Source organism: Myxocyprinus asiaticus, chromosome 45, assembly GCF_019703515.2.
Source record: "Myxocyprinus asiaticus isolate MX2 ecotype Aquarium Trade chromosome 45, UBuf_Myxa_2, whole genome shotgun sequence".
NCBI classification, from domain to species: domain Eukaryota; kingdom Metazoa; phylum Chordata; class Actinopteri; order Cypriniformes; family Catostomidae; genus Myxocyprinus; species Myxocyprinus asiaticus.
Genome location: NC_059388.1, coordinates 31,476,304 through 31,488,222, shown reverse-complemented (window position 1 = coordinate 31,488,222; position 11,919 = coordinate 31,476,304). Strand labels below are relative to the sequence as shown.

The following is an 11,919-nucleotide window of genomic DNA, read 5'->3' as shown; positions in this document are numbered from 1 at the left end:
CAGAATCACTGGACAGGTGATATGAGTTTGGGGCTGGACTATCTGTTTGGGCGACCAATGGCAGCCATGGGGAGTTTTTGTGAAACTGGTTTGAAAAGAGTTTTTTATTTTTGCAATTTCATTTGTTGATGCTAGCTTGACTTAAATTATGTTTCTCATCATCTTAAAAAAAAAAAAAAAAAAAAAAGTTTTATCTAAAGGCTTATGCTTAAATGCTTAAAATCTGTTTTGTAGGTAAAGTTGGAGTAGATTTTAAATATTTCTATTAATGCCATAAAACATATAAAAGGAGCATATAGCAGGGGATACATGAAAAAGGGGGGTTTAACAAAGTACAAAAAGGGTATAACAGGAGAGATACACACATAGGTACTTACATAGACAATATAATATAGTGTTGAATTCAACTATAATTCTGCTCAATAACATAACAGGGGAGATAAGCATTATTAACATATATAACATTAAACATACAAAACAGAGCATGAAACATACATATAGAAGACAGATGACAGCAACGTGAATTGTGGGTTTAAATATGTTGAAATGTACATAGTACCTGGGTATATGGGTCAATATTGGAAAAGGAAAAGAGAGTTTAATATATAGAATAATATAAAAATATGTAACTACATCATAACCTGGTATTTCACATTATGTAGACTTAAATAATGATAATTAAGTCGTGAATTTACACACCCATTCACAGTTCGAGAAGATGTTCACTATTTATTATAAAATTATCCTATATACACATATACACATACATACATACATACATACACACATATACAGTATATACACATACACACACACACACACACATATATATATATATATATATATATATATATACTGATCCAGGTCAAAAGTCCACACACCCCAGGCTCCCAGCTCGGTGCGCTGCCCCCACAGAGATCATCAACCGCCTACATTCTCCATAATATCTGTCCAGAGTTCCCACTTCGCCTGATGTATGTATGTGCAAGGACCGCCCTCGGTCTTCATGCGTTCTCTCCACATCAGGGTGCTACCCACCAGTGCTTACCTGATGTTAAGATCCTGCATTGACATCACGGTAAACTGAGGGACAATTGAGGCAATTAAAGTGCTTAATGACTAATAAAGTGCTTCCCAATTGTGAATCTCTCAGACATTCAGGGTGAGTTGTGTATATTATAATATTATATAGAGCAGAATTAAATAATTTGATATAGTGTAAGAAAAAAAAGTATAAAGTTGGAGTAGATTTTGAAGGAAAAGCAGTGCAGCATGCATATGAACTCCTTCAGTACTGTTTAAAGCCCCTTCATCTCTGCGGACCTGCCGGCGGGTCGAAAAGGGGGCACTATGTCGCTAATAAAGTTTACGCTTAAAATTTTCAAGTCTCCGAATACATACATCATTCATATGGAGTATTGTTTGAAAGCTTAGAATCTGATCTTTGCATAGATAATCATCACTTCTGAATTTATGTTACATAAAATAGGAAAATAAGGCCTAAAAACATTCGCGTCGCAAATCAGCGCCACCTAGAGGTCATGTGGTAGAAAAATGAATATAAAAGTCTTTAAAATAGCATTTAAATAGACAAGTCATATATCAAATGAAAGCTCTCATTCTCAGGAATGTAACTGTATAGTTTATTTTGTTGCGCTAATACCACAGTTCAAAAGATTTTCTAAAGAATCACAAAGTGAAATATGATTTCTTTAAGTCATCAAATACAAATGTCTCTTTTATACTCTGATAACTGCTGCAGTAAGCCACAAATAGCTAAAAAAAATTTGACCAATTTTTGTCAATTAGTCCACAGTTCGTGTAAATGGTGAACTTTTAAATATCAGTGTGGAAAATTGCAGACGGAAGTCCAAAAATGCTTGCAGAGGTTAAAAAGCAGCCCAGGATGTACCTCCGTGTAATCTAGACAAAGTGTGGTGACTTTAAAGAAGCTCAAATATTAGACAGTTTTGGATTTGTTTAACATTTTTGGTCACTACATAATTCCCATACTTCCCAGTGTGCCAGTTCGTAGTTTTAATGGCTTTACTGTTATTATAAAATGTTGAAAATAGTAATAATATAGAATGAATAGGTGTTTTTAAAATATTTGACTGGTAGTGTAGGTTAACGATTAATTAGTTATTGGAGCCCTATTCATCAGTCCAAAATCTATATGTTTTGTGAAGTATAGAGAGGAATGATTTGCTGTTTCAGTGAAGTAATAGATTGTGCTATAATTCAGGAAGTGTGGGTGTATTACAGTTTGTCCTGATCTGACCAAGGGTTTGAGTTGTGCCCTCTGCTGCCCCCTGGTGGACCTGAGCAGCACTCACCGACCCTCCACTGGTCTCTCCAGGATGAAAGAGTGGATATTTTGAAATAGCACTGAATTATGCTTTACTTTGGCTCATGTGTGGCACCGGCTATGAGATATGTGTAATTGTTTCAAGACATTTGGAAGGTACGCTGAGTATCCAAAAGTGCACACGGTAGCAGAGAGCACTTCAACAGCAGGGCCTGTTGGCTGTCAGGTCTGGCCGTGCTAAGACTTCTAAATGATTTACACCGGGACACAATGGCACCATTAATTAGAATTATTGCGATGAGAGATTAGGCTGCCTGTTTAATCAGCTCCCCTCCAATAAAACCTGTGATTATTGGCTTTTGCCACTTTCGGCTCTAGACAGTTTTGATGTACTATGTTTAAATTTTCACTTCGACCATGGAGGTGCATGAATACATGGTTGAAAAGTCCCACGGCCCAGAGCGCTGGTTCACGGCGGTTCACATCAGCACTCCTGCGGGTTTGTTTGGGTTAGATGCAGGATCGGGAACCGGAGGCCCGGTTGGGTTAAACAGCACCAGTGTGGCGTTGGATACGGGCCAGATATCCTCAAGTCCCCCTCATTTAACTAAAAACACAAGGGGTAACAGTAAAAACGTTTGTTGATCAAGTGTAAATTTAGGTTAGATGTCAGATTCTGTGTGCATGTGTATTTTAGAGCTGGATGGTGTGACCTAAATGTTATATGAAGTTATTACAAAAATAAATATTTTGTTTTTGGCATATTGTATTAGATTGTGATGGTTTCATTTCCTTGAGGAGACTGTTTTATTAGTGATTTTTAATCACTAATTTTTAATAACCTGGTTTTCACCATGGAAATAGCAACAGAAGCAGGCATGACATTGAATCATATACAAAATAAATTTTTATTTAGGTATGTGTAATTTGAAAGTAAAATAGGGTAAATTTTATCTTATATAATTTTTCATCTCAGGTGAATTTATCTTGAATTTAAGGAAGTGTATTTGATATTTTTACTAGAAAAAAAGAAAAATTAACTGACTAAAAAATTATATTTTTACAGTGTTGTGAAAATTACTTTGATACTAAATACAAGTGATAAAACTAAAAACACTGAATCGAAAAGATCTATTTACTACATATAGACAATAATAGCTCTAATAAAGTGGTTCATAAATAAAAAGATTCATAATTTATTTTTAATATTAAGTGTGTTTTTTGAATATGCCTATTTTGAATATTTATACTGTATAGTGTCATTTCATTAATAATATTTGGTCTAATATGTTGCCATTTCAGGACATATTTAACCCTTTAAGCTCTGAAGATGTTTTTAAAGATTTCCTGTTTCAGTTGCATACCCAAAATTAAAGGCTTATAATGTTTAATAATATAGATTATGATGTAGTCTGACACTCGCAGCCTAAGAAATTGTTGAAAAGTTACAAAACAACTGAGCCAAAAATTTACTTTTTTCCTTATTTTTCTGATTTGACATTATATATCTCTGGGTGTAAATAAGGTGGCTCCAAAAAACTGCTTTTGTTTTGTTCCCCATCATGTCAACTGTATCTGAGAAAAATTTTGTGTTGATACGACAAAGCAATCAAAAGTTATAGCATTACAAATATAATTTATCATAGTGTCCAAAAGCCTCTCCAAACAAATAAAACATAATAATTGTACATAAGAACTAATTACACATGCAAACACAACAATGACTAAAGGTTTGTATAGCATGCAGACATAATTTTAGTAATGAGATTTCACTGAATGAGTTTCATTCTGTGTCATTTGAGTCATCATTGAGTCTGTGTCATGTATTTGGCGCCATCTCCTGGTGGTCATATGTAACATTGTGCTTCATGTGGATTATCTAATGATCTATACATCTGATTATCTTGTGTGTGGACTCATTTATTTTTCGTGAAGTTATAAGCGAAAATGTGGCATATAAGCAACACCAACATAATTGTCAAAGACATATACTTAGCTATTACTCACTATATTTTTGTCTGTGAGTAAAACAAATAGGCTGGTTGTATTCTACTCTTTGAGAGCTTTCCAACAACATATGACACATGGATATTTGATCAGTTTGATGTATTTACTGATTACAATAATATGTGCAGTGCAATTTTTTTAATAAATGATCAAAGCTGAACACTTCTGATTTGTCTGCAAATTTCAAAGCACTTGTTCAGTTTTGGTCATAATGTCTACATGCATTGGAAAGTAGAGCTTCAAAACTTTCAAACGATACCTATTTTGTGTTGGTCAAGACTGTAGTTATTAATATTTTGGGTCCATCCGAGCTTAAAGGGTTAAAAAAAAATTGGATCACATGACTGTATTCAATTCCATATGTAATATGTATACTTCAGTAACTGTTAACTTTTATAATATATGAAGAAGATCGGTTCAACACAGTCTCTGACCGTGGACACATTTAATTTTAAGCTTATTCACTTGTAAATAGTTCTCAAGTTTGAATCTTTTTTGTATCGTGGCAAACGGAAAGTAAACTGTTAAACTGCATGTTTATGCCTTCACATGTGCAATTGTTATGTGACCGTTCCTTATGGAAATGCCATAGTTAAAAAAAAATGGCTTGGACCGCCATTACTCTACATCTTTATTTCGATACAAAAAAGAAAATGTAAAATAAAGCAAACACTATTGTGTACACTAACATGAACTGATGAATCAATCCAAATTAGACCAGGAATGTGTATTACTAAAGAAAATGGTGTCTTGTAGTATCTTATTATATCAAATTTTGCCACTCAAGTGAATTGATCTTGTTTTAAGGAAGTGTAGATATTTTATTAAAAAACATACAAAGAAACTGACTTACAATTTTTTTTTTTTTTTTTTACAGTGTTATTGTAAATGCGACCAAAGTCTGATCTCTCTCTGTCTTCTCGTTTCCAGGAAGCGCTCAGTGACGCATGCGCAGCTAATGCACGATAAGGGACGGACGCTGCAGGATATTAAGAGGCGCATGTGGCTGACGGAACTGTTGCATGAAGTGCACACGGCAGAGATCCGTGAGGGGCAGCAGCGAGCCACCATTGGCAGCAGCGGAGGTGGAGGGGGCGGTCTCACAATTGCCGTGCCGATGGGCATAGGCATGGGGGTCGCCATGGGAACGGGCACCATCCATCCGAAACCTGCAGGTGGCACAAAGAATCTGCCAATCAGCTTTCGGCTTGAGGACGAGGAGGGTACGAACCTCCCACAGGAAACCAACAAGTCGCAAACATACAAAGAGAGTACGCTGAAGGCCATCGGCAAGCGGAAGAAGAAAGGCCGCATGGGGAAGAAGAGGGAGGGGGAGAAGAGGAAGAGGAGGGCTCGCTCGCTGGTCCGATCGCCGCTAGAAGAGTTTGGGAGCGGCTTCCATCTGGAGTGGCGGTCGTACTTGGGCCAGCAGGTGGCGCTGCACTAAGACACTGTCAGTCTCTGACAACGGTAATTTCTTTGACATACAATTAATAAAACTAAAAACATAGTGATTAACAGCATTATTAAACTACATTTTTATTTCGCTACACAAAAGAGCGGGACTTTTGTGGACACTATTGAGTGAATCGATGAATAAAATTTTTAACCAGTTTACTGAAAATGAGCGAATGAACAGATTTGCTAAAACAAACTCTCTGTCACTGAAATTAATCGGACTACCCAATGCAAGACTTTCAAGCAGAGAGCGTTTGACGATTGTCTCAGCTAGCTCAAATGCAATACAATGAGTGCGTTTATATGCACCATTTTACACGGATTACGCCTTAACCTCTTCAACTCTGTTGCATTTTTTGCTACTGCCAGATTTAAAAGCTCACCATTTACACATAATGTGGACTAACTGCCAAAAAAAAAATCTAATTTTTTTTAAATAGTCTTAAATTTGTAAGCATGTAATTCTGGTTCTGTTCACTCCCTCTAAATAGTCTTATTTTATTCCACTAGATGGCAGAAAGTACTAGAAAAAATAACTTTTCCTCTATCACCTTCCATCACAATATACAGATCTGAAATGTAGGTGGCGCTCTAACTCATTTTAGCCCTCATAGATGTGCTCGTCCATAGACATTCAGTCTAATTTACAGTTCAAGCACCACCCTCATTATTTCATTGAATATCTCGGCCTCTGAGTGGACTAGAAGCTCAATCTAGGGGTCATTAGAAAGCTGAGATCCTCCCCTTTGCGAAGATGTAACATTTTGTCATCAGTAGTTGATAACATATATTTCTGATGATTTGTTTAGCATGCTTTTCCTTCTGGATGGCATATTTTGTTCTGGACATCTAAGATATATCATTGGATTATTCACACAAGCAAGCTCACAAACAAGCAAACAATGGCTCATTTTTTAAAAAACTTCTTAAGGTAAAAGCAGATATAAAGTCTTTAGCTATTTGGGGCTAACAGCAGCAGTTATCTGTGAATAAAAGAGACGTTTGTATTTGATGTCTTACAAATATAATTTTTAACTTTGTGATTCTTTTGAAAATCTTTTGAACTGTGGTATTAGTGCAACAAAATAAACTGTACAGTCACATTCCTGAGAATGAGAGCTTTCATTTGATATATGACTTGTCTATTTAAGTGCTATTTTAAAGACTTTTATTGTCATATTAATATTTCTACCACATAACCACTAGGTGGCGCTGAAGTAAATGTTTTCAGGCCTTATTTTGTTATTTTATCTAACATAAATGCATAAGTGATGGTTATATATGAAAAGTTCAGATTCTAAGCTTTCAAATGATACCTCATATGCCTGACTTATATATATATATATGCAGACTTGAGCATTTTAAGCGTTAACTTTTATCGCCATATAGCGCCCCCTTTGGACCTGCCGGCGGGTCCATAGAGTTGAAGAGGTTTTAATTAGGGTCGCGTAAACGCCTTAAACAGTTTTCTTTAATCAGGGTTAAGTCATACACGGTTTACGCATAAAACTAATTTTTGACCATTACTTCAATTTTGTGTTGCATGTAAACACCTTTACATCCGATGGAAACAAGTTTTTTGCGCCTGACTATTTACGTTTTGATGTCAATAGCAGAGAATAATTTGATGATTTCAAGTCTCATGTTTAAGCGATTTTATTACTTTGGAATAAGATTATTTTTGATAGTTATTATCAGTGTATTAGTGTGTATACAAATGCACTCAGTGTGCCAATGTAGCATTTTTTAGCTTGTTACTCAAAAAGTTTTTAAAACAGCTGAGCTACTGTTACGCTACAGTTAAGTTAGTAGTATTGCTTCTTTTAGTTAGTTACTCCACAACATTACATTTGTCATTCATAAAGTGAATCTGAACTGCTGATTCTCAAACCGATCTCTTCTCTTTCAGATCCGTGAGGACATTTGAAATGGACATTTAAATGCTCATGAGGAAAATATTTATTGTCTGTAAATATTCTTAATGCGCCCGAACAGTGACAATGACATATAAAGATACTGCTAAAGCATTTTAACAGCTCCACGGAGCTACAGATTTGGATCCTTGTGAATACTTTGCTTTATTTCTTTTTCATTTTTCGTTTTATTCGTTTTATTAGGACTATGCCTCTATTACCGTGTCAGAATTCCTGTAATTTATTTTGTTTGAATGGTGTATTTATTTTGTAAAGTTATCAAGGTGCTGCTGACCTTCTATATTTTTGTACTATAATGCACTTTAGATATATAAATATAGAAATATAAACAGGTAATGGACGTATTTTGTGGTTTAATTGAATGAAGAAGATTATAGCCCTGCCGTCTTGTGCTCATCTGCTTCTCTGTTTTTTATTGTATGTTTGACAGCTTTGTCATCCAAGTTTCTGTATGTCGATGGCTCTGTTCCAAAATCTAGTGAGCTGCCTACCTAGACAATATTACGGCGTCATTGTAGGCATCAAGGTACTTCTTTAAATTCTAATGCAGTACCTCAAATATCCTTTATAGATAACGCAATTCATTCAAGAAGGCAGACGAGTCGAGTCTAGAGAAATGTCAAAAATACATACACTATATGTATTAAGTATATTTCTTTCAATAAGTACAGATTATAAACTGTATTGTTATGCTTATTAGAGGATTGCATTGTTAGCTTAGCAATATGCTTATCTCAAACTTGTAATTACTCGTGAGTTGCTGCCTATGTAGAGCACTCCCTTATGAGGTTCAATGCAAGGCAGCTCACTAAAGTTTAGAACAGAGCTTTTGTGTATGTTATCATTTTTGGTTTCTTTACTGCTGTCCTGGACGTGCCTCACGTCAACCACTCCGATAACAGTCTGTTCTCAACAGCGTGTCCCTTTTGGCCACCGGCTACAACTGCGCATCAAAACCACAGAGTGACCTGTACACGACCAGCACACGTTATAGAATAACTCTTGTTGTTTTGCACTGAGAGAAAAACCCTGTACTGAATGAATTAAACATCTGACCGTCTGCCTGCATTGTCCTGTGTGTTGGGGGTTTTAGATATTGTGTGTGTTTGTAAGTGTGTTTTAGGGAAGCTACTTAAAAACTTTCTGCTACAAGCTACTCATAATTTTAAGTAGTTAAACTACAGCTAAGCTCCTATTATTCAGAAAGTAGTTAGCTACACTACAAAAAGTAGCTAAATACATTGATGCTTATAATCTTTAATATGTATATGCATTAAACAGCATTTAACCCTTGTGCATCAATAAAAAAAGTAACTCAGAGGTCCTTAGAGGACAAAAACTGCCATAAAAATATTATATATTAATGTTATTTTCCACTTTCACTGACTTAGATTTTTAAACCAACATCAGTCCTGATCATAATTACCAAATATTTATTAATTTTCAGGATTTTAACCCTTTAAGTGCCAGTTTGTTTATATAATGCCACTGTTGTTTTTTACACACACACACACACACACACACACACACATTTCTCAATACACACATACAAAACACACTCTGACATCCATACCAACACACACAATTTTAGCTGCATCATTTATTCAATTGGCCTGCAGTGCTCTATAAAACAGCAAACAGAAAATAGGGGAAAAGCTTGTATTTGCTCCATAGGCTAAACATGAGGAAAAATGGTGCCATCTGGTGGAAAATATTACACATTTAAATTTTGAAGCCAGGCCTCCGGAATGAAAGCATAATATCATAGAATTCATGATTTTATGCTTTAATGGCACTGGGATCAAATATTGCAGTTTTAATGGGTTTCAATGGGGACATTTTTGTCCTGAAGGTCCTGAGTGTAACTATTTTGTGTACACAGTGTATTATAGATGTATTATAGGAACTGAGGTTAAAATATCAAAATTCCCCCAAAAATGCCGTTGGCATTAACACAGCCAGAATGATCGAAAAAACTAAAATGAAAAAGACAAAAATGTCACGAAGGTTGCACAAGGGTTAATAACAGATACATATACACTAAAAACCAGGGTTGGGGAGTAACGAAATTATGTAATTACGGGATTATGTATTTAAAATACAAAATATTAGTAACTGTATTCAACCACAGTTACAAGCTAACCCTTTAAGCTCTGAAGGTGTTTTTAGAGATTGTGTTTCAGTAGCATATGCAAAATTAAAGGCTTGTAACTTGACAAAAAAACAAAAAAAAACAACAAAAAATAAAAACAAGGAGGGTCAAGTGTTTGGTATCATTGTAAAGAAAACTTTTCAACTTTTTTAATGATAATGATTATGATACATTCTGAGACTCTCAGCCTAAGAATCTTCTACCAAAAACCACAACAACAAAAACTGAGACAAAGATGTAATTGTTTTTATTTTTATTATTTTACATTATAAATCTCTGGGTGTAAATAAGGTGGCTCCAAAAAACTGCTTTTGTTTTGTTTCCATTTATGTCAAATATATCTGAGAAAATTTTTGTTTTGATGCTACAAAGCAATCAAAAGTTATAACATTACAAATATAATTTATACTAGTGTCCAAAAGCCTCTACATGTGAGAGAAAGATCCACCAATCAGAAACAAACCGCGGCAAAAGAGCTCTGCAGCTCCGCCCACTCCCATGACACACTGCGAATGAAGCTCTCCCTACACTCTCAAACTACTTACATATTTGTATATATCTGAATATTTTGCAATATACTTTAGATATATTGATTATTATACTTCTAATCAACAATATTTAAATCAATAGTGGGATTGTAGTTCATTCCCTCATTAAAGACATTAAGTAAACATACTTGTCTTTTCTTTTTTTTTTTTTTTTTTGCTTCAAATCAAAGTTTGTAATGTTATAATTCACCTCAGAGCTGGTTTCTTTGGTTCATGGCTTATAACTCTTTTATTAATTACTTTATAAAATCCCTATGAAAAAAATACTTTCCGGGACCAAGACGGCTGAAAAAGTGGGCGGGGTCTGTTGCACTCTATTCTCTCTATTGTGTGCATAACACAATGTGACATAAAAAGCAGTGATGTATTGTTTGACAAGCTACTTTGTTACTCATAAATAAAAAATAAAGTAGCTCATTACTAGATAGCTACTCTATTTCAAAATCAGCTGAGCTACAGTCACAATAAAAATGTAGCTAAATTAGCAGCCCTCAGGTTGCCCAAGGGTCTGCCCACTAGAAACAGGTTTTGCATCACAAGAACAAAAATCAGATGGTACATTGCTCCATACACACCACAACCCTGAGAGCATCAACTTTTCCATCACAGAGGGGGGCCGTTTGCGATCAGGACGCCAGAAATTAATTCAGTTTCTCTGACATTTATTTGTTTGCCTTTGATGAAAGTCACACAACCAGTTAATGAAGGCTGAGATCAGCGCTGAGAGAACATGCAGGAGGCAAGCTTCATGTTGCTCGGATTTAGTAGTTTTTCCCACTTTCCAACAGCTCAACCATCTCACACAACTTTTAACAGGCCACAAAAACTATTTACTCCTTTTGGGATCATTTCTGGATAGATTTAGGCTCCGTACACACATCAATATGCAAGTATGCATGTACTGTAGCTGTCACACTCTCTGTGTAAAGTGACCCCCTTCAGCTCCTACGAGTTTAAAGGGATGTATGCACTTTGGGAATGTGGTACAGCAGCCGCTGTCAGACCACACACAATCCTGGAACTCTTCAAGCTAAACTGGGTGATGTTTACATCAATCACATATATTATGCGCTACAGAAATTCAGACTATTTATCTACTATGTATCTATACATGCTACAGGGTTAAATCTTGGGGTATTATCAGAGGACTCTCTGGGCTTTTCAGAGATACTAAATGTTTGAGAGTTTGGTCATGACAACTTCCTCTTCTTGCTCTATAAATATGGATTGAAATGCATCACAGTTCAAATACAATATGAATCAAATATTATTTTTTTAATAAACTATTTTCATCATATGTATTTCATGCACCAAACACTATATTGACAATTAAAAAAGGAAAATTGTAAAACTTTTTTCACTGGGTCTCATGAACTTATGGTAAGATGACATCATAATAGCTTGTAATCTTTATAATAACAGAGCAGGCTGCATGTATGAAAATACACAGAAATATTAGTTTACCATTTAAATGTATCTTATAAAATGTATATGTCATAATTTTTTGTGGTG

At 35.2% G+C, this 11,919-nt stretch overlaps 1 protein-coding gene across 1 annotated transcript in view; it reads left to right on the top strand.

Moving 5' to 3' along the window:
• Positions 1 to 8,768, top strand: part of LOC127435216 (parathyroid hormone-related protein-like) — a 33,222-nt gene extending 24,454 nt beyond the window's left edge. Inside the window, exons 4-5 of the mRNA XM_051688498.1 lie at positions 5,246 to 5,785; positions 7,683 to 8,768. Coding sequence (XP_051544458.1) covers positions 5,246 to 5,762 — 517 coding nt within the window. The 3' untranslated portion in view covers positions 5,763 to 5,785; positions 7,683 to 8,768. The remainder of the gene's footprint in view (positions 1 to 5,245; positions 5,786 to 7,682) is intronic.
• Positions 8,769 to 11,919: the final 3,151 nt, after the last annotated feature.